General features: G+C 46.6%; 1 protein-coding gene across 4 annotated transcripts in view; it reads left to right on the top strand.

Annotated features, from left to right (window-relative positions):
• CNKSR3 (CNKSR family member 3) overlaps nt 1-22,466 on the top strand; it is a 76,677-nt gene that overhangs the window by 41,619 nt on the left and 12,592 nt on the right. For 2 of the 4 annotated variants that reach the window (XM_054722232.1, XM_054722230.1), the window contains exons 3-7: nt 6,434-6,636; nt 7,167-7,254; nt 13,575-13,616; nt 16,135-16,254; nt 18,834-18,893. In XM_054722232.1, the coding sequence (XP_054578207.1) occupies nt 6,434-6,636; nt 7,167-7,254; nt 13,575-13,616; nt 16,135-16,254; nt 18,834-18,893 (513 nt within the window). Of the gene's footprint in view, nt 1-6,433; nt 6,637-7,166; nt 7,255-13,574; nt 13,617-16,134; nt 16,255-18,833; nt 18,894-20,602; nt 20,675-22,466 lie in introns of all 4 variants that reach the window. The other 2 variants (XM_054722229.1, XM_054722231.1) reach the window with 2 other exon arrangements.

Here is a 22,466-nt window from a genome sequence, read left to right as displayed (position 1 = left end):
AATAAAAAGAGAGCCGAAACCGGTTTGGCTCAGTGGATAGAGCATCAGCCTGCAGACTGGAAGGTCCCGGGTTCAATTCTGGTCAAGAGCATGTACCTTGGTTGCGGGCACATCCCCAGTAGTGGGTGTGCAGGAGGCAGCTGATCGATGTTTCTCTCTCACCGATGTTTCTAACTCTCTATTCCTCTCTGTAAAAAATCAATAAAATATATATATATAAAAAATAAAATAAAAAGAGAGATGGTCCTAAAAGAAAATGTCTACTAAATTGCAATGACAAAGGGCTTCTGATTTCCATGTCTGTTTTTGTTCCCCTAGAAAGCATTTTTATTCCGCACAGGCATTTGTGATATTTAAGTAGCTGATGCCTGTGGGTGAAATACCTATGAAATGGCAGCTGAATGGGAAAAACGTGGATTTAGTTCCGTTTCCCAGATGACTGGGCTCTGGCTTGACCGTGACCGAGTTCAGTCCTGCCAGGTTCTGACTCCTGCATCCCACCTGTGGCTGTGGGGGTGGCTCCGTGGTGTGGGCTGCGAACACCTGCAAGGGCGTTATGCTTGTAGCCTGGCTGCCACGGGCTGGGATCCAGGTCTGTCTGTCCTGGTGCCGCGTAAGGATGCAGGGTTTGCAGACCGGGCCGCACGCAGGCTGGGGTAGCAGTGCTCGGAACCCGAGCCAGGGGATATACAATGACATCACCGAGGCGGCGGGAAGGAATGTGCTGCCCAGGCCGGGGCCAGCGCGGGCCTGCGCTCCGTTGATTGTATAACACGCGCTGCATCGGGCGTCTTCTTTTGCTTAAAATGGACAGAGCCTTGTCTCCTGCTTGGAGATACACTGCTCTTGTTTAGAGAAGTAACGGGGAAGTTATTTGATAAATGAGCCGCCCCGAGGGAGACGCCGTGGCCAAGCGGGTGAGTGCTGGCCTGGGAGGCGGGCTCCCTGCCCTCTGATCCTGGCCCTGCTGCTCGCCCTTCACTCTGGGGTCTCCAGGGAAACGGGGGTGTCTGCTTTCCCTGTCTGTGCGGTCCCGACCCCCTGATGGGCCGTGGACTAGCGTGTGTTTTTGCACTGCCCAGAAGATGTCTAAGAGTCTAAAACTGCATTTTTTTATAATACAGTGAAACATGTTTGGGTTCACTTTGATTATGCTTTCTGGGAACAATGCTGTCATCTTCTCTGCTCTTTTTTTTTAAATTTTATTTCAGAGAGGAAGGGAGAGGGAGAGAGAGAGAGAAACATCAATGATGAGAGAGAATCATTGATCAGCTGCCTCCTGCACACCCCACACTGGGGATTCGAGCCCACAACCCAGGCATGTGCCCTGACCGGGAATTGAACCGTGACCTCCCAATTCATAGGTTGACGCTCAACCACTGAGCCACGTCGGCCGGGCTTGCTCTTTTGAACCATCTCTCCCTGCTTTGCGGTGGGGCCCGCGGGCCAGGGAAACCACCTTGGACTCTGCGGTGAGAAAGGGAAGGAGGACGGGGACTGAGGCACGTTGTGCTCAGCAAGGGCGATAATCAACAAAACAGCTGCCTCTCTCTGCTTTTCCCCTCTCCCTACCCCTTCAGCCATTAGACTGGAAGGAACAAAGCTGGCCGCACGCCAGAACCTAAAGCTGTGTTTTATCTCCTACAATTTCCTCCTCATTTCCTTTGTAGACAAAGTTCTGACCTCAGACTCCTTCTGGACATGCTTGGTGTGCCGGGCGCCAGGGGATGCGTCTGACGGAGGCTCAGGGAGGCCTCGCATGGATGTGTCATTTCTGGGCTGGGGAGGGTTTTAGAGAGTTTGACTCAAATATCATTTCTTCTTGAGATCATCTCTTTTTAAAATATTCTTATGACAGTGAATATATTCATTATATTATCTATTTAATCCATTTACACCGTGAATCCATTCACACCCTTAATCCATTTATAATCTATAAATTGGTGATCATTTTTTTGCCTTGAAGAATTCTTCCCCCGGCCAGCCAGTTCATGTGTACTTACACTGGGCCCCGGTGTCATAAAAGGGGTTTTTATGTAAACGTAGTTTGGCGGATGTTGATGTTATGATGGACAGGAAATGAATAGGATTAGAGTAAGGGAAGGGGGGGGGGGGGCGGTGGGAGGAAAAAACAAAGCCATTAGAAAGTTTTGGAGAGAAAAGGGCATATAGAATGGATAGGAACCTAAAATAGGGAACAGCTACTGGTTAAGATTCCAAAACCATTGAACAGATGGCCCACAAATAGCTGGTCCTGGGGAGGGAGCGAGGAGAGAAACCGCCTCTGTGAGCGTTGACCTTGGCGGGCTGGAGGGACTTCGGGGAGAGACTTGGATTATGAGACAGAATCAGGGCCACTTTCCAGGGTTGAACTTAGAGTCTGAGCCCAGGTTCCTCCTCCTATCCCAGGGCAGAGGGCATCGGGGACCGGCTGCTCTTTCCAGTAGGGTAGCTGTTCGCCACGTCACTTCCCAGGGTTGAACTTAGAGTCTGAGCCCAGGTTCCTCCTCCTATCCCAGGGCAGAGGGCATCGGGGACCGGCTGCTCTTTCCAGTAGGGTAGCTGTTTGCCACGTGACTCTCAATTAAAATGAAATGAAATGCAGTTCCTCCGTCGCACTAGCTACACGTCAAGTGCTCGGTAGCTCCTGTGGCCACTGGCTGCCGTGTTCGGACAGTGCAGAGAGAGAACATATTCGTTATTGGAGATAGTTCTGTGGAATAGCGTTGGTCTGGAGGGTGTGATGGAGAGTTAATGATGTGCAATTGTACCCCATTTTCTTTCCAAATCAACCAGACCCTAGTTACCTGAAGACCAAGGCAGGGACAGATGTATTTTTTTTGAGGTTGATGTAGGCTGAGAAAGTGGACAAAGTTGGAATTAGTGCATGTGTTAAGTGATGCCACCTACGAGTGTGATTAAATGAAACAGCTGTAATGCATCTACCCGCCCAGGGTGCGTCTGCGCGCTCTGTACCCTTAAGATTATTCATTGGTCATCATTGACCCAAATCGTTAAAAAACAGTACCCCTTTCTCTGGGGAGAAATCATGCAGGAGGAGTAATCTTTGCTGGCAGTTGGTTTTAACTTGATCTTTCTTACGAGCTTATTCAGTGCCTTCAGGAAAACATAAAGTGTATTTCTTAGGTTGTAATTTAATTGACGCAACTCAAGATGGTTTTGATTGGATGTCTACGACATTCCTTAATCAAGAATGTTAGATCATGGACAGAACAAGTGGGAATGGGAAAAGAAGATAGAAGTTGTGTTAACATCTCCCTTCCTGCCCTACCTGGTTTGACTCAGTGGATAGAGCATTGGCCTGCAGACTGAAGGGTAACAGGTTCGATTCCAGTCAAGGGCACATGCCTGGGTTTCGGGCTCCATCCCCAGTAGTAGGCGTGCAGGAGGCAGCTGATTAATGATTCTCCTCATTGATGTTTCTATCTCTCTCTCCCTCTCCCTTCCTCTCTAAAATCAATAAAAAATATATTAAAAAAAAAAAGAGTTCTCTTCCCTGGAGTGTGTACAATTTAAGGCACCAGAAGAGTGAGCATCCTTCTGTTTTGTTTTCTCCTGTCTCGTGTGTCTCTGCCAGACCAGGAAATGGCCCCGAAGACTAAGTTCGGATGAAGTGACATCTCTGTGGAGAGTTTTTAGTACATGTGTAGACTTTGGGAGGCTCATTTCCTTTCCTGCCTAGTTTGTATTTTCTTGATACCTTATCGTCAAGCAATTTCTGAAGGAGACAGGTTTTAGGGAAAAGATTAGTGAAAATAATCAAATCTGTTCTGAGAGATTGTTCCTTTTCTGTTTCTCATAGTGGGGCACTTAAGTCAATACTCCTTTCCGGGTCATGCTTCTGCAGCAGAAGTTCTGTTGAACTGATACCATCAGTGTGTTTTCTTGTTATCCTGCAATGGGGCAGTGGGGGAAGGAATTTCCCTGCCTTACTTTGCCCCTCCTCCCTCCCTTCTTTTAAAAATTATTTTTTATTATAGCTCCATCGATTCATTCTTCTAGTCTCATGGCTTGTTTTGGGGGGAAAAATAAAAAGAACCAGCAAATTGAGTGGAAATGAAAAGAACCAGTTAATAAGCAGCTATTTTAATATCAAATGTGGTAGGTTTGTAGGAGATGGAGGTTTAAAGTTTCTTGCAACACTCACATGCATTTAATCCCCTGAGAGTTCACGAAGTCACTGTTGTGTGTGGCAGTGAAAGTTCCCAGGAATTGATGGTGACGTTGGCACTCAGAAAGCAGGCTTTCGTGCTTTTAGTTCAGAACGCTTGCTGTGAGTTGGCAGGCTGAGTAATTGACTGAATGAGGGACAGTTCCCTTCAGTGATCGTCACCAGTCCTTCAGGACAAGCCGTGTCAGGTGGCCCTTTATCCATTTGCTGGTGAGTCTGATTCTCTGAATTGAAAAGCCATGATGCAAGTCCATCTTTTCATTTCTGTCTTCTCTGTTCAAGGACAATTTCATGTGCGAGTCTCTAGAAAAGGACAGCGAGGGGGAAATGAATGAGTGGAAGGTTCAGGTAGATCATTACTGTTAATGCAGAGCACTCATTTTTATTATGACATTTCCAGTGTATTTTTAAGGTTTGCAAAAAGGGTTTTTAGTTCATGGATCTGGGAGTTTTTTTCTTTGCATTGGTACTTAACTCTTTTTCAAGATTTCTATCTTAATTAAAAAAAAATACTTTTTATTCGACTAGGAAGCAACATATCTTAAAACATCAAATAAAAGCTAGTTAAAGTTTTCATTAAGGTAAAGCCTTGCTGTTATTGTTATTACCATTGTTCATCCTGGGGGAAAAAAAAAAAAAAGAGCTCCCGGTATATTATGCTTTGTTTATCGTGATCTTAAGACATGGCTCTCCTAGGATGGAAGGGATTGGGGGTGTGAGAGAGGAGAGGCTAAGGGACAGTCTGGGTCAGGGGACAAAAGCATTGCTCAGATCCAGAGCGGGCCTGCTGGCCTCTCAGAAGGCTGAGGCCTGGCTGGCTAAAGGAAGCTTCTAACACAGCAGAGGGGGTGGGGCAGGTCAGGAGAGAACTGGGGAGTAACCAGCTCGTTGGTTAGAGATGGATCTAGGATCACTGGCCACTGTCCTTTTTTCTCGTCCAGTTTTCTGTGTGATCACTTTGCTCTCCCTTGGGCAGGAGTGTGGAAGGGGGGCATACAGCATCGCGACCAGATGCTCGTCCCCTCGGTGCGGACTGCGCGAGTTCGAACCCCACCCCTACCACTGGTTAGCTGTGTAACTGCAGAACTTATCTAATGTCTTTGTCCCCCAGAGAAAATGTCATTTCCACCGGCACAGGCTGTTTGCCTGACGTTATTCTTGTCCAGCGCTTAGCCCAGTTCCTGGCACAGAGGAAGTTCGGTCCTGTTGGCCACGGTATTAGTCCCGATGGTTAAACAGCACCACGTTCTTGCCTTGGGATGCTGTTGACACAGAGTTACGTACCCCAGAAAGGTCTTCACTTTTTGTTAAAATGATTAAACAGATGATAATACAGAAACTCCTCTCCCACCTCCTGCCAGAGTCGTCTCAGATGGATGTGGTGTTTCCTGGAATTGGTTCTTTATCAGCCAGGGAGTCTAGGCAATATTGTCATATGAAATGGATTTTTTTTTAAAAGCACCCAAGTAAGTGGGACATCGTTCAGAGAGAACAGAGGCTAGAAGCTCCCGAGACGGAAATTGCATTTCAGGTGAATTGACATCCAGTTAGTGCTGCTCAGCTTCTGGGAGAGTCTGCTCTGATGGAAATGCATCCACTCAGGCCCCGGGTTACTGTCTGCTGGGCTGGAGAGTCCGCGGTGAGCTGCGCACACAGCTCTGCCCTCACGGACCCTGCATCCCGTGAGGATGGCGGCAGCAAAGCAGACGGTTCAGAGAGGTGATAGGTGAGGCGCTAGGGCGTGACCTGAGGGGTATTTGGCAATGTCTGCAGACATTTTTGGTTGTCACAACTGGGGAGGGGGTTGCTACTGCTATCTAGTGAGTATAGGACAGCTGAACGTCCTGCCGTGTACAGAATCCTCCTCCCACAACCCAGAGTCATCGGACTTCCACTGTCAGTAGGACCCAGGTTGAGAACTCCGCTCTAGATAGTCCTGGGAGCCTCAAAGAAGAGCGGGGACATTTGGGCTAATTCGATGTTAGTGAGAGGGGGCCTGTCCCTGCCGAGATTTGTCCAAAGAGCATTTTGAAAGAGGAATTAGCAAGAACCAAGTCCCCGAGGCAAGAGTAGGCTGCGGGAGGGACAGTGTGGCCGTTGTCGGTGAGATCAGCCCTGTGGGTAAATGATAGAGGGCTTTGTGGCCTTTGTAGGAGTGATTCGGGTTACTCAGTGTGCTTTTGCACTGTGATGACATTGTTAATTGTTTTGCACTAACCTGTTTGGTTTTATTTTCCACAGAATTACGGCCTTGAAACCGACAATATGAAGAACTTGGTTCTGAAATTGCGAGCCTCCTCCCACAACTTACAGAATTACATAAGCAGCCGGCGGAAAAGTCCCGCTTACGACGGGAACACGTCCCACAAGCCCCCCAACGAGTTCCTGACTTCCGTGGTGGAGCTCATAGGCGCGGCCAAGGCCTTGTTGTCCTGGCTGGACCGGTGAGTTGCGGCTGCCTGGCTGCCCTATGAGAGGAGGGCCCGAGGGACACAGGCCTGTGCTTTGTCTTAGGAGCATGAGCCCTCATCCCCTCCCTGGGCCTCCCACGGGGCCTCTGCAGGCGTGCGGGGTCAGTGGGAGGTCTCCAGGTCCCCTTTGGAAGTTACTGGAAAGTGACTGGCAGGGACAAATTAACCTCAGCTTACAGAAGAGCGAAACTGTGCTAACGTTGTGTTTTACGGACGTTAAACATTAATGATTATTCGGTCATGTGAAGGCTGTTAGTTGACTTCTGAAGGGACACGTTTATTCTCTTGGCTCATTTTTAATGTTTTTTTTTTTTTTTTTTTTTTTGTCTAGCACTTCTCTTTTTCCTATTCAGAGACCTGATTGTGTGTTACTTGAGAGGAATGGTTACATAACACATAATTTAAGCTAGCTTGTTGAGGAGCTCTGCTTGTCGGCATAGTGCGGGATCCCAGTGGGGTCCCCACCCCCCACTTTTTAAAAGCGAATATTCTTTGCTTTCTAGGGCCCCATTTACAGGCATCACTGACTTCTCAGTCACGAAGAACAAAATCATTCAGCTGTGCTTGGACCTGACCACCACAGTCCAGAAGGTCAGTGCATGGCTGTGGCCTCCTAACCGGTTTTTCCTCCCCTGTCCCTTTTTCCTCTTCTTCCGAGGGTTACGTGCAGGTATGAAGTATCATGCTTTCTCTCTCTCCCCGTTTCCCCCATTAGAATTGGGGAGAGATGAAAGCCTTTCAATTAGAGGCAATGAGTAGATGGTTTCTGAAAATGTAACCAAACCAGCGGCCTTTACCTCAAAGATTACCTTCTCTTCTTTCAAAATAGTTGAGCGAATGGTCCTGTACTTTCTCTAAAATGTTTGAGCACTTAATTTTTTTTTCCAAATAGAAATTCTGGAGTAACTACATTTCACTATAATCTTTGTTCTGAGTCTTCTTTTCGTTTTGACCTCTGGTGGTTGGGTTTACCAGTCAGGATGGATGAGCTAGGTTATGATGCAGTAACAAAGAATCCCCAACCTCAGCGTGTATTTCTTGATTATCTAGATCCAAATGGGTCAGTTTGGGGCGCTGCTCCAATGCTCTTCACTTGAGGTCATAGGCTGGCAGAATAACCAGCATCTCATGTTCCTTGTCCCCGGGCAGAGAGACAGTGGACCTTGGAGGATGGTACACTGACGAATGTTCTGGTTTGGAAATGACATGTGTCCATTTCACTCACAACTCATTGGCCAGGCCTACGGCCAGGAAGATTTGTATCAATCTGTAACTTAACTAGTTTCTGTGACCCGAACTTTAAAAAAATTCTCATTAGACCATCAGCTCGTAAGGTCACTTATTGTTGTTGTTGTTGTTTAAATACATTTTATTGACTTTTTACAGAGAGGAAGGGAGTGGTATAGAGAGTTAGAAACATTGGTGAGAAAGAAACATCGATCACCTGCCTCCTGCACAGCCCCCACTGGGGATGTGCCCACAACCAAGGTACATGCCCTTGACTGGAATCGAACCCGGGACCCTTCAGTCTGCAGGCTAACACTCTATTCACTGAGCCAAACCGGTCAGGGCCTAAGCTCACTTCTTGTCTATTCCCTGGCACCTAGCAGACACCATAAAATATTTTTGAATGGAATGGAGGCTGTAAAATGTAAGGAAGAGGTTGTTCTTTTTTCACGTTTCATTTGTTTCTAAAGTTCTGATTCCACATTAGTTCCCGCCGCTGATTTGGCAAAAAGTAAAGAGTGTCCTTTCCTCCTTTCGGCATGTGCCATGTAATAGGTGCCGTTCCGAAGGGCCGGCGCTTCCTTTTGGTTCCTAGAACACGGAGAGTGAAGTCTGGCTTGGCACGGGGCAGCTGTCTGAGGTCCAGTCCTGGCAGCCATTGACCTTAAGGCACATGTGACTTCATCACTTGCTGTCGGGGCCATGGTCTTAGAAAGGAGCTCAGAACCGCAGAAGTGGCTCTGAGTTTCTGCTCTGTTTTATGATGTGTAAAGTAATCTCGACAAAACCAGGCTGATACCACTTGTGGTGCATTAGTCACCCAGTCCTGGCATTCGTGGTGGAAGACGGTTATTTCTCTGACACCTTCAGCTTTTTCTTTTCTGCTTCCCTCTCCCCCCTATATTCTGCCTCCTATTTTGATTTTTAAAAGAATTTACCTGTGATCAATGAAAACGACAGTGTAAGAGTCAAAGTTAAACATTGTAATTAGCAAATGGGAATGTTTTGCTCATGAGTGTGTCAAACAATGATTGTTGGTGCCAATTCAGTGCCAATAGGAATCCCCGAATTGGGGTGTGGTGAAGAAGGAAAAACTATTTAGTGTAAAACAGCTCAATTGTGATACAGCAGGGCTGTGAGGCAGCCCTGGGGCCAGGGCCCTCTCAGGCTAGACAGCTCTGCTCTGTGTCCTTCCGGTCTGCTGCGTTCTGTGCAGTCTGCTCTGGCCTGCTCCCTGCTGGCCTGCTCCCCTCCTGTCCATCGAGACATCTTTGGTGTTTCAGCTCAGCCAGGGAAACAGTGTTCAGTCTTTGGTGGAAAGGAAAGTACACTCTCCTGAGCGGGAGAGGAGCTGGCTTATATAGACAGAAGTCCCTGCCCCTGGTCTCTGATTGGTCTGTCTTCATGCAAATGAGGACTCCATATTCTCACAGTTTGATCAGTTTGCACTATCCTGATTGGACAGAGTAAGGCTGCTCTGGTTGGTCAGAGCTGTGCAGCTCCGATTGGATGGTGAAAGCCTCAGTCCTATTGGTTGAAATAGGATTCTGGGGACTCCTTTATAAGGGCTGGCTCAGATGGCATGAACACAGTGCAGGCAGGCTGTGCAGTGCAGGCTTCTCCGTGAAGTGCGTTTGTGTGAGAGATTCCTGTATAGAAATGGCTGGTAGCTTCTGTTTTTTGTTTTCCTTTAATTTGAGCCCAGTTAGCCACCAGGAGCCCTTTTTAGTAGGTATCTTCTTTCTCAGGGTTCACAGGTGCCTTTGTGTTTTATTTAAAGGGTCCTAGGCTGTTGACTGACTCAGGCTGCCCTTGCTATAGGGTAGGGAGAGGAGGAGAAAGTGATGAAGTTGAAGGCTGAGGTGGCATTTGTTTTCAGAAGATGAATCTGCTTTGCCTAGGCAGGTTGGTGTTGGCTTTGTAGGCATTTGGACTGTTCCTTCCATAAATATTTATTGAACACTTACTAAGTGCCTGCCATTCTTCTAGGCAGAGGGATATCATTGAATAAACAGATAAAAAAGTCCCTGACTTTATGGAACTCACAGTCTCTAGGGGAAAAAGAAAAGGAAAAGATAAATAAACAACAACAACAACAACTATATATGTGTGTGTGTGTGTATATATATATATGTATATATAGATGTATATATATGTATATATGTACATATATGTATATATGTATATATATTTATATATATATGTGTGTGTATATAATATGTGTGTGTGTGTGTGTGTATGTGTATGTGTATATATATATATATATATATATATATATATATACTAGAGGCCCAATGCACGAAATTCGTGCAAGGGGCTCGGCCCTCGGAGCTGCAGCGGCTTGCCTTGGCCCTCGCAGCCCGGGCTTCATCTGGAAGGTCCTCCAGAAGGACGTCCGGAAGGACGTCCGGAAGGACATCGGGAAGGTTGTTTGGCTGTTCAGTCTAATTAGCATATTACACTTTTATTATTATAGATATATGTGTGTGTGTGTGTGTGTGTGTGTGTGTGTGTATATATATATATATATATATGTGTGTGTGTGTGTGTGTGTGTGTGTGTGTGTATATAGTGTATATATATTAAGTTAGATGAAGTTAGAGGAGCTCTAAGGAGGGAAGGTACAGGAAGTAGTAGAGTGGAATCCTGTTTTAGGCATGTGGCTACAGTAACCCTTATGGCAAAGAGGACATTTGGGAAATCCCAACAGTGTGACAGTGCTTATCTGGACCGAATGGGCTTAGGACCATCTGTTTTCCTTAGAGCCATACAGGTGATTGTTATGATGATGATAAGAGGATATCCCGCTGGGAGGTTGAGGTCTGGGTCCAGTTACCTCCGGAGCAGGACACCCACTGAGTCTCCTCCTCACGTTCACCTGGCTTTTTGGGGGTCTCATGACATCATGGTTTTTAAATGTATCTTTAAACGAATGAGATAAGCTGAAGTTTAAATACGTGGATGAGAATTTTCTTTTCGGAGAAATTTAACCCAAATTTAAAGGATACAAGAGGTATTTTTTGTTTGTTTGTGGTTCATTTTTTCCTTTGTTTTCTCTTTGGTGTTCATTGAGCATAAGCTTCAGGGAGAGATAGGTTCAAACCCTGCCTCTCCCCTTAATTAGCCCTGGGACCTCAGGCAAGCCACTGAAAACGGATGAGCCTCAATTTTTCTCATCTGTAAAATGGAGATGCCAGTATTTACCTTACCAGGTGATTCGATGAGCTTTCTACACGGTATTGTTGAGAAAAAATAAAGTAATAGGGAGATAAATAGTGATCAAAATATTTTTAAATGCGTGTATATATGTAGTTGGAATATATACATGCATCCAAAAGAACTATACACCAAGGACTATAGAAGCTCAGTGGGGGGTTTAGGAGAAAAACGGCGTTTACCTTAGTAGGGAGAGAAGTGGAGAGAAGCCGTCCACCTATCCTCCCACAGCTGCGATGACGGGGAAACTGGAATCACAAGGGCGAGAGCCGGGAGGACAGTGGCAGGTGCTGGATTCCAGGGTGGAAAGCAAGGAGAAATGGAAGGCCCGAGAAAACTGAGTGGACACCAGGCTAGCCCTGAACACAGGCGAGGAGAAAGCCAGGAGGCCATTTATTGCGCCCTGGTTGTGAATCGGTTGTGTACTGCATGCGTGGCACATGCTACCACATACACTTCTCAACAGTTCTCTGCGGCCGATGTTATCACCCCTGACTTCCAGAGAAAGAGAGAGGCATGGCGAGGGGAGACAGACTCCTCAGGGAGTAAGGAGGCAGAATAAGGAAGGGCGAGGAGGGAGGGGCCCCTGGTGGCTGCCCAGGCTGGGCCTCTGCCAGGCGGCTGGCCCGAGTCCGCTGGGCCAGGTGACCGAGCGATGTGACAGAGCTCAGCCCATTGTCTGGCTCCCGAGGAGGGGACTCGGTTCCAGGACTCCTCTTTTCCATTCCACGGCCTTCGTGCCACACGGCAGGCTGTCAGGCCTGCAGCTGCTTCCCCCCAGGAGGAGTGGGTGCGGGGACCCACGTGCAAGGCCGTGAAGCGTGAGCCCTTTCTCACGCCGACTCCAGCCGTTCCGCTCGCCCCAGGGCCCTGTCACCACAGTGAGAGAGCCATGTGCTTGGTGGCTTCGCGGATCCGTCAGAGGATCAAGTACGAGGAGCCGTGAGGTCACACATCCACCTTGGCTCTGGGGCCCCGGGGCGTGGAGAGGCGCTCTGCCTGCGGGTGATTAACTCACGGTGATGACATGCTCATACCGTTTCGGGATTGGTACTGAAAGGTCATACACACCAATGATTAGGCCCGTTTCTGGCCTGAGAGCGCACAGGGTTCTGTTGCCCTAGAGCTGGCATCCAGTTGATGATCTGTCCTTCAGATGGTATGGCAGGGGGTGGGCCGTCGTGGTAGTGGCTAGTTTCGTGCCACGCGCAAATTGGAGGCGGAAAAGCGCCGTTTCGAGCTCTAATTACCCATGTTTTACAGAGGCCGTTCCCGTGGTTAGAATTCCTATTAGACGCACAGTGTAGAAACACATTTCTCCCTTGCCTTTTACCCCCCTTTTCTCACTCGGCTGCTCTTTCCTATGATCGTTTCTCACATTTGTACCAGGGAGAGAAATTTGTGGAAAACTTTAAGAGGACGCTGAAAATCTGATTATAAAATCACCTAGGGCAGACGCTGGTAGCTCTTTCCATCCCCACTCCCGAGTGACCTAAAATGACTTTGTGATTGAAGGGAAACTGACAATCCCAGCAGGGGTGATTAATATCCTCCGTGTACACGAGACAGCTAGCATTTGCCCCAGAAGGCCCCAGCCTGGGATTATACTTAGTGGCGCTGAGAACACGGAAGGAAGGCGCTGGTCTCCCTTTTCTCCTGCGCGCACGCGGCCTCCTAGCCTGGGGTCCTGGGCTGCAGCAGGTTGTAGCCGTGGAGAGAGTTTCGCTTTGGCTGCTTCTGGACAGGACAGTGGCGGTTCCTATAATCAGCTAACCCGGTTCATGCCGCTTCAAGTCTTTTGTTCTGAAGCTGAGTAAATAATGCCTGGCGTTCCAGCCCTTTATTTAACGTCATTAATAGCATACCTCCAGACCGCATTTTTGGCACTGGGTTAAATGAATGTTTTGTTGAACCCTTCGCATCTGTTAAGGGACAGAACTATCTGATGTAATCTCAGTGGCGCTTAAAATAAACTTTGGTGGCTGAGCCCGTATTTGAAAGCTATTCTTACAGGCAGGCCCAGAGCTAACGACGCCTGGCTTGTTGGTCCTGTGCTAGCTGAGCCCCAGGGTCACATTTGGGAGCCTTCGTCAGGTTTCGTGGACCTTGACTTCTGGCTTACTCTCCGCCTGGTCTGGACAGCAGGTGGATCTCAGCCCAGTGATTTTTGTAGGTTTTTAGGTTAATTCCTAAGTCAGATGGGTCCCTGGGTTGATGAGGTCTCTGGGTCAGGATGGAGCAGAGCCTTAGGAGAAGTCGCATGGCCACTCCATTCCCACTCTACCCTCTCCATCCAGGTCTTTTCTCCATCCGTCCTCCTGTCCATCCAGGACTGCTCAGGCTGCAGGGTGGGGGACCTGTTGGGGACCATCTTGGGACCAAGCAGTATCTAGATAGCTTAAGCCAACAGTTTTAGACAAATTTTAGTTCTTGTATTTAGTTTTCATTTTTCTTCTTCCCTTCTTTAGGATTGTCTCGTGGCAGAAATGGAGGATAAAGTTCTATCCGTGGTAAGTATACGTTCTCAAAGTTACTGCAAAATTCTCTTTCCCAAAACAGTGAGAGCTACAGGAATTAAAGCAAACGCATTGTGGTCCGTTACTTCAGGATATACTTTGAAATACTGGCTTTCGGGATATGGGTCTATTCATTTAGATGGAAAGGGAAGAATAAAAGTTACTTAACAAGACCAACTACTGTGCAAATTCCTGTGCTGGACTTGGATATATTGGGATTGCTCTTCTGTTTTTTGTTTTTCCCCCATGAACATTTCATCAGTGTGCAGCTTTACTTAAATTGATGGCTAGCCTGTTAATCAGGGCGAGACTGATCTGCCGATTTTACTTGAGGACGGTTTTGATTAAAACAAACAAAAAAAATTCTTGGCAAAAGCCTTCTGATGCGGGGGATGTGCTGTGGCTGTTTAATGGCATTTCGTAACTATTCATCATCGCTTCCTCCTTTTGACATAAGCTAGCCTGTGCTCTTTTGATAAGGCCTTGCTCCTACTGATGTTGAGGAATTTAGCAATGAAACGGCTATAAATATATTTTCCATAAATAGGGAGGCCAAACAAATTGGAGGAATTAAAAAAGTGTCAGTTGTTGGATTCTCCCCCGTGGAAAAAAATCGCTCTTTGGAATTTCCTGATGGTTTTGGTTGTTTGATTTTGAAAGGTTAGATGGATCTGATTGGGGCGAGTGACCACATGTGCCCACTGTGATTTATGGGGACCGTTGATAGGGATCCTCACATTGTCTCCAGAATGTCACTTTGTCAATGTTTAGCATTCAAAGAACGCGAGCATCGCCATCGTCAATAAAGGTCGTGGACCTGAATTTAAAACACAAAACGACAAAACTCCTGGAAAAGGAACAGGAGAAATTCTAGGTGACCTGAGGTTTGGTGATGAGCTTTAGGGTACAACACCAAAAAGCATGAACCATGGAAGACAAACTGACGAGGTTAGACTTCGTTAACATTTAAGACCCTGCTCCATGAAATGCAATGAGAGAAGGAAAAGATAACTTCCAGACCGGAAAAAATATTTTAAAAACACACATCAGATATAGGAGTTGGATCCAAAATATACAAAGAACCCTCAAAACTCAGTAATAAGAAAACAAACAATGCAGTTAAAAAGTGGGCAAAAGACCTGAGCAGACACCTTATCAAAAAAGATATACGGCTGGCAAAGAAGTATCTGGAGAGATGTTCGACATTAGGGAACTGTGAATTAAAACAAGACACCACTGTACACGGAGTAGAAGAACTAAAGTTCAAAACACGACACCGCCAAATGCTGGCAAGAACGTGGAGCAAGAGGAACCCTCACCCGTTGCTGCTGGGAATGCCGAAGGCTCCAGCCGCTTTGGAAAACAGCCTGGCAGTTTCTTACAAAATTAAACATACTCTTAACCCTGCGCTCTAGCAGTTGTAAGTCTAGGTATTTATCTAAAAGAATGAAACGCTTACATCTACAAAAACTTGCACAGAATGTGATTGAGCTTTGTTCATAATTGCCCAAGCTTGGAAGCAACCAAGATGCCCTGCAGTAGCTGAATGGATAACCAAACGGTGGTCCATCCGGACAATTTATTGCTGAAGAGTGTTCGGCAATAAAAAGAAATGAGCTCTCAAGCCATGAAGAGAGATGGAGAGACCTTACATGCATGTTCCTAAGTGAAAGAAGCCAGTCTGAGAAGGCTACAGGCTGTGTAATTAGAACTATTGGACATTCTGGAAATGACAAAACCATGGACACTGAAACAATCAGTGATTGCCAGGGATTCGTGATGGGGGAGGGGGAGAGAGATGACGAGGTGGAGCACAGGGGATTTTTTTTGGCAGAGAAACTATTCTGTATGATACTGTCATGGTGGGTACAGGATACTATGCAGTTGTCAAAACCCACAGACCTCATATCAACTATGGACTTTAGTTCATCATAATCTCTCCATATTGGTTAATCACCTGCAACAAATGTAACACACTAATGCAAGATGTTGACAATATCTTGTTGTTATTTATACTAGAATAATATAACTATTGGAAACTGGGTGGAAAAGGAAGTATGGGGAACTCTGCACTTTCTGTCCAGTTTTTCTGTAAACCGAGAACTGCTTTAAAAAACAAAACTGATGAAAGTAAAACAGGGGCAGGTAAAAAGACTTGAACCTTGTCAATATGTGGAATGCAAAGGATGTGAATGATCACTGAACAGTTACAGAGGGCAGGGAGTCGATGATTCTCAGCCACCAAAAGGGGGCTCCTGCCAGCCGGTGCCTGAGTGGTTGTAAACGAGATAGTATGAACGCTGCCCTTCTGAGGCCGAGCTGGGAGTGGCACATTCCCACAGAGGGTGATACACGTGGCGTTAAAGTGCCACGCGTTCGTGGAGCGGTTGTCGAAATGATTGCCGACCAGAGCTAAAGATTAGAGGTGGAGCGCGTTGCTTTTAAAATTCAGCTCCGGGCAAACCTGGTTAATGATTGAGCCTTTCCTGACTCTTTGCCTCTCCAACTCTAGGTCAAGGTTTTAAATGGCATCTGTGACAAAACAATCCGCTCTACCACGGACCCTGTCCTGAGCCAGTGTGCGTGCCTGGAGGAAGTCCACCTGCCGAACATCAGACCCGGGGAAGGCCTGGTAAGCACGCCGGCCGCAGTCACGCCGTCATGTGTTAAAGCCTTTCCTGGCGCCCCCTGGCGCTCACTCTCAATAGAATTCAACTAGACTTTCTTCCATCATGTCGCTAGGCATTTGCCATCTTGACCTGTTGGGCAGGTTTTGTGTCTTCAGAGTATAAAATAAGATTTGGCTTTGGGTGGTGGGCACATGGTGCAATATATAGATTTGTAGCATCGAAATCCACACGTGTTCATGTGGACCAGTCTCACGGCAATCAATGTAGTAAGTAAAGATTTAAAAATAAAAGAAAAATGAATCAAGTTTAAAACTGTCCACTCAGGCCTTGGAGGAATTGTCTCCGCACCTTTATTTTTAGGACTTAGCCACGCGAGGACATAGACGGCAGTCCCAGAGGAAAGATGGTCTCTGGGTATAAAGCAGCATGTGCTCTGCAAGGGTCAGCGCTTAGGACGGAGGAGAGGGGAGGCTGCTTGGAAGGAATGACTCTTAAAAAACCACTCAGAGCCCTAGCCGGTTTGGCTCAGTGGATAGAGCGTCGGCCTGCGAACTGAAAGGTCCCAGGTTCGATTCCGGTCAAGGGCACATGCCTGGGTTGTGCGCTCGATCCCCAGTGGGGGACTTGCAGGAGTCAGCCGATCCATGATTCTCTCTCATCATGGATGTTTCTATCGCTCTCTACCTCTTCCTTCCTCTCTGAAATCAATAAAAATATATTTAAAAAAAAAAAAACACACTCAGAAATGCTTCACCAGTCCTGTCTGAGCTCTACAACACCAGGCCCCGAGAATACACACAGGCACCTGCCTTGCTCCCTAGCTCATCGCCTGGACCCCTGGATTGCCCGGTCCCTGGCGTGCAGCCCATGTGATTAATGTGCTGCAGTTTAAGTGAAGAAGCTGTGAGGCCCATTGGTGAGCTTAGAGGCTTTCAGTCAGGGTTTAGCACCAGCTCTCAAATGATTTGACCTCTTTACATGGCAGTTTCCTCATCTGTCAAAAGAGAATTATAATAATAACCGGGTTGTTGAAAGCATTAAGTCAGATGATGATGGCTGCTGAGCGCCAGATGCTGGGCACATCGTACAGGTGCCGTGGTGGGTGGCTATGGCTACTGTAGCTGCTGTGGAGGGGGGGTGGGGATAGGAGGAGGAGAATGGGGAGGAGCAGGTGAGGAGCAGGTGGAGGAGAGAGAGCGGGAGGAGGAGGGAGAGTGCCTAGCAGCTGTGTGGAGATACCAAGGCAGTCTCTGCTCTCAGACAGAAAACCAAAAGGCAGCCCAGCATCGACAAGCCCTCATTCTCAGTAAGTAGAGCTATGTATACGGAGACTGCTCGGCTTCAGAGTGAGTGGTGGGTTATAACAGATGGCAGGAAGGCTTCTTAGGGGGAGTTTATAGGTATATGAAACAGAGAAATGGCCCGAGGGGGCAGAAATGGAGTTGCCATTTCAGATGGTTAAGTTATAGCAAGTGCTCTGGGCAGAGGAGTACCACATGTGGGGAGAAGCTGCTCACTCTGAGGATGAAAGCAACCAGAAAGGAGAGGAGTGGGGAGAACCCTGAATGTCATATTTGAGAAGGTTCTCATTGGAGAGGGTGTGGGTGGCTGAGTAGGGCGAGTTCAGGGTCAAAATGATTTCTTGGGAGGATCTACGCTATTGTGGTATTGATACCAGCGGCAGCCAGTACTCTTTGTCCAATCAACTTTCTGCTCTCTTTCCCCATCTTATAAAAGCTCCGTGGCCCAACCGGTGTGGCTCAGTGGTTGAGCATCAACCTAAGAACCAGGAAGTCACGGTTCGATTCCTGGTCAGGGCACATGCCCCGGTTGCAGGCTCGATCCCCAGTCGGGGGCATGCAGCCAACCAATGATTCTCTGTCATCATTGATGTTTCTGTCTCTCTCTCTCTCTCCCCTCTCCCTCTCCCTTCCTCTCTGAAATCAATATAATCAATAGAAGTATATTTTTAAAAAAAGTGTAGTGAACATTTTTATAACTGACATGTCAAACTGCAGCAATGTGTCCTCGATGACGTGGCGAATTCCTTTCTGAGTGTGCCTAGCGGCCCTTTAGAAGGAGAGTATGTATCTTAAAAACGAAGGGTGCCTGCTTCTCCTTTACTTCCTCTGTAGTGTTAGTGACCATCTTCGTTCACAGTCCTGGTCTGGGTTGTTAGTGGCGTGAGTAAGTCCCCTGCCATGACTGCTGATCTCCCGTGTAACTGACTATATTGTGTCGCCAGACAAAGAGGTGGTCAGGAGAGAACAGTCCTCGTTTGAAAGGCCTCATTCATGCTGCGGGGCTGAGAAGATTCCTTCCAAGTCCCCAGAGTTATGGCAAAATTCGGGGTGCCTGGGACACAAGCGGACGGCATCAAAGAGATGCCGCTTCCGATTGCTTTCACGGGTGTTTCGGTTGGCGGAGCTGTCCTTCACGGCTCTCAGGGTCGTGTTTCACAATGTTTCAGGAGGCTCAACCATGAGTATTGTTCTGCAGGGACTGCCTTTAATGTTTGATAAGTTCAGGTCCCACTTGCGGCTGTATTTCTGAATGGTAATGTATTTGTGACTCACCCTAGGGCATGTACATCAAATCGACCTACGATGGACTGCACGTGATCACTGGGACCACGGAGAACGTAAGTGCCTATCCGTTAGGTGTAAGAGCTATTGGATGTTGAAACCAATTAGACACAGACCCACGCTTTTCATTCGCATGTGTGCCTGCTGTCTTGTTATCTGCAGTGAGGGTGTGGGTGCCGTGTTGCTTATTTCTGTTGCTAGTGCACGCTGCTTATCACCAGCTGCTGTCAATTTATTATTTAAATTGCCCTTTATTGCTCTTGTTCATGTACCTCGCCCAGTTTTTACCCCCACCCCCTTGTGTTAAGTATTCCTTTTGCACTCTGGAAGTGTTCATGCATGAATACAAAAACAATGTTCTCTTTGCTGTTGAGAATCACTCAACAGAATTGGTAAGCATATGGGTAAAATATGGTGTGTTTTTTTGGTTCAATGGAATTTATGTGTCATCAAAGCAACTATTTTGGGATGTTTGCATAACAGATTCTTTTTATAGAGTTGTATCTATACTAATGAAAGGGTAATATGCTAATTAGAATGGATGTCTTCCGGACATCCATCCGGACATCCTTCCAGACAAAGCCATGGTGGCAGGAGCTGAGGCAGAGGCAGTTAGGGGTTATCAGGCAGGCAGGCAGGCAGAGATGGTTAGGGGCGATCAGGCAGGCAGGCAGTTGAGCAGTTAGGAGCCAGTGGTCCTGAATTGCAAGAGGGATGTCCGACTGCTGATTTAGGCCCGATCCTTCTAGGTCCCAGATTGGAGAGGGTGGAGGCCAGGCTGAGGAACCCCTCCCCCCCAGTGCACGAATTTCGTGCACCAGGCCTCTAGTTTCATAATATTTGGCTCGATAATGAAATTTAGGTCACCCCCCATCCTTTGAATAGGAAGAGCAAGGCTATTTCTACTGCAAGAGACTTTGTACACTGTCATCTTTCTTTTGGAAATTTGGCTACATGAATGGTATTTTTTTATAGCCCTTCAAACATTTTGAATTTGTGAGAAAGTAGAGTTAAGTGAATGCTTTTTTTTTTTTTTTTGGCAACCTATAATATGGCTAGCTTTTAAATGACATTGATATGAAACTTAGAGTGTTTGACTAGCTTCCAGGATCTGTGTAAAGGAAGCCTGTGTCTGTGGAATTAATCTACCATTTAATCAACTAAGACAAGAGGAAATGATTTCTTAAAATAGAAGGAGTTTGGTACTGACTTTCTAATCTGGTGGAAATATGTGTTGAATTTTGAGCTTCAGCTGCTAGGTCTTTTGATAAAATAAAATGGCATGAACTTTGATGAGAGTTTGTGACACACATTGGTTTTTGTAGTAAAGAAAATGACATTGCTTAAGGCAGTCAATGAATTATAGATAAATTGTGTGGTTTTGGCAGATGGAAAAGTAGAAGATGGTAGTGTCTTTAAGCATTCTCTGTTGAGCTACACTGAGAACCACTGGGAGTTTTTTTTATTTTTTTTATTGAGAGAGAGAGAGAGGTGGGGGTGGGGAGAGGCGCGCATTGATTTGTTACTCCACCTATTTATACATTCATTGGTTGACTCTTGTATGTGCCCTGATCAGGGATCTAACCTGAAACATTGGCATATCGGAACAGCACTCTAGCCAGCCAGGGCATCACTAGGAATTTTTATACCACCTCACCTGATAGGCAATAACAGTACTGCTTTTAGGCTGGGGAGGGTGCCAAAAAAATGCATAAAGATTACACAGTTCATATCTTACCTTTATCTGGCGTTTTGTATATTTCAGCTGCACCATGAGAAGAATATATTCGTATACCGCTCATGCATTGTTTTAGGGTTGGATGGATTCAGAAGTATGGTGAATATTATTTCAGTTTTTTGAGGTGAAGTTTTTCACTGGTGATCTGATGATTGAATTAACAACCAGACCTGTGTGGTTCCAAATTCTCTCTGGTCGTGAAGCCATTTCAATTTTAGATATATGTGTAGAGCACTATAATATTTTTTCAGAAGGCACACAGATTTTTTGTCTTCAAAATACACCCCCCCCTTTTGTTTTAAGGATGAGAGTTGAATGAGAGACTAAATAAGTTGCTTTTGAATCAAAGGCAACGTCAAATGTCATGATACATTTCCTAGAATTCCTACCAGACTCCTAAGACTGGGTGAGTGATTCAGGGTAGTTGATCCTAGTGAGAGATGGTACCCAAGTCACCCAGAGAGAGGTGGTTTCCATCCAGTTAAAGGTAAAAAGATGAACACTTGTCTTATCCTATTTGGGAATCCATTTGAGAATGTCATTCATTCTTCAAGACATTCAGTCATATTCGCCGAGTTCCTGGAATGTGCTGAGCACTTGCTAAGACTTGTAGATGAGGGTGGGAGGTTAGGTAAGAGTCCACTGCTCATGGGCTTACTCTGGATATTTTACCGTTCATGCTGGATGAAAATGCCAGCCACGGGGCAGCTTTCCAGCTGTGAGTGCTCTCTATGACTTCGGAGTCAGAATGTCTTCATGGAAGCCTGTGATGGGTGGTAGTGGACAGAAATCAGCCACTGCATTGCCAAACCCATGGTTTCCATAGTCCTCTATCTTGGGTTCCAGGCTGAAGCAATGCCAGGGGCCATCTCAGTCCTCCAGTCCTTTTTTTTTTTTTTTTTTTTTTTTTTGAGGTTATCTGAGAAGCCACAATCATTTTTCCAAGGTCGGACTAAACAGTATCTAGTGATTCTCTATCAGGCTTCTTTTTTGATATTGGTCAAAACCTTTACACGAGTCTTGAGATATTCCTGTCCCCCCCCTGACCCCCGAGATGAGGTGGGCATTAGATTAGCTTCTGAAGAATGGATACATTCTTCTTCAGGTCATCACCCTTCTGCCGCAAACCAGAACAAGCATCGTTTTTCAGCAGCCCGCCTCCTGGTGAAGATCGGCAAGGGCTATTGCCCTGGGGAGACTTTTGGTATCGGGCTCTCTCTTTACCAGTGTTCTGCCAAGCACAGCTCTTAATCACTTGGTAGGTCACTTGAGAAATGAATGCATGAAGATCCTGAGCAAGGGGAGTCGATTCAGGACATTGGCTTGTTTTGTAAGATTGCCCATCTCTAAACAGGGGCCCCCTGGCCTCGAGACCATCTCTGAGAATGTGACGCTTACCTCAAAGGCATCCTTAGCCCAGGAAGATGAACTGGAAAAGTTGGTCTGTCGCCGTGGGTTAAGCACCTGCCACGCAGGGCAAGAAGGAGCAGTGACACGTGCATTTATTTTTAAGTGCCTCTAGGGAGAGATGGGAGTTAGGCCAACTCCCTCTGCTCTCCACGATGCTCGTCTCCCAGGTGAGGCACTGCCGGTTGTTATGGCAGCATGTCGCCTGTTTTTTACAAACAGCAGTCACACCCGTGCTTTGTGTTGGACCTAGATAATTCAGAGGGAAAGTTTCCCCAGTTTCATGCTGCTTTTGCTCATTTCTTGTTGAGCCTGTCACAACAGTTGAGTGAGAAAATTAAGCAAGTGTGTCTTGAGCTTAGATGAGAAACCCCCCCCGCCCCGCCATGTTCAGAGGTGCTGTTTTTTTTTTTTTTAAGGAGAGTTGTCAATTGTTGGAGATTCAGCCAGTTACATAAGTTACCAAATAAAATACTCTGGCCTA

The sequence above is a fragment of the Eptesicus fuscus genome, chromosome 10 (genome assembly GCF_027574615.1).
Source record: "Eptesicus fuscus isolate TK198812 chromosome 10, DD_ASM_mEF_20220401, whole genome shotgun sequence".
NCBI lineage: Eukaryota > Metazoa > Chordata > Mammalia > Chiroptera > Vespertilionidae > Eptesicus > Eptesicus fuscus.
The sequence above is the reverse complement of the archived record's forward strand: the minus strand, read 5'-3'. Positions and strand labels throughout refer to the sequence as shown.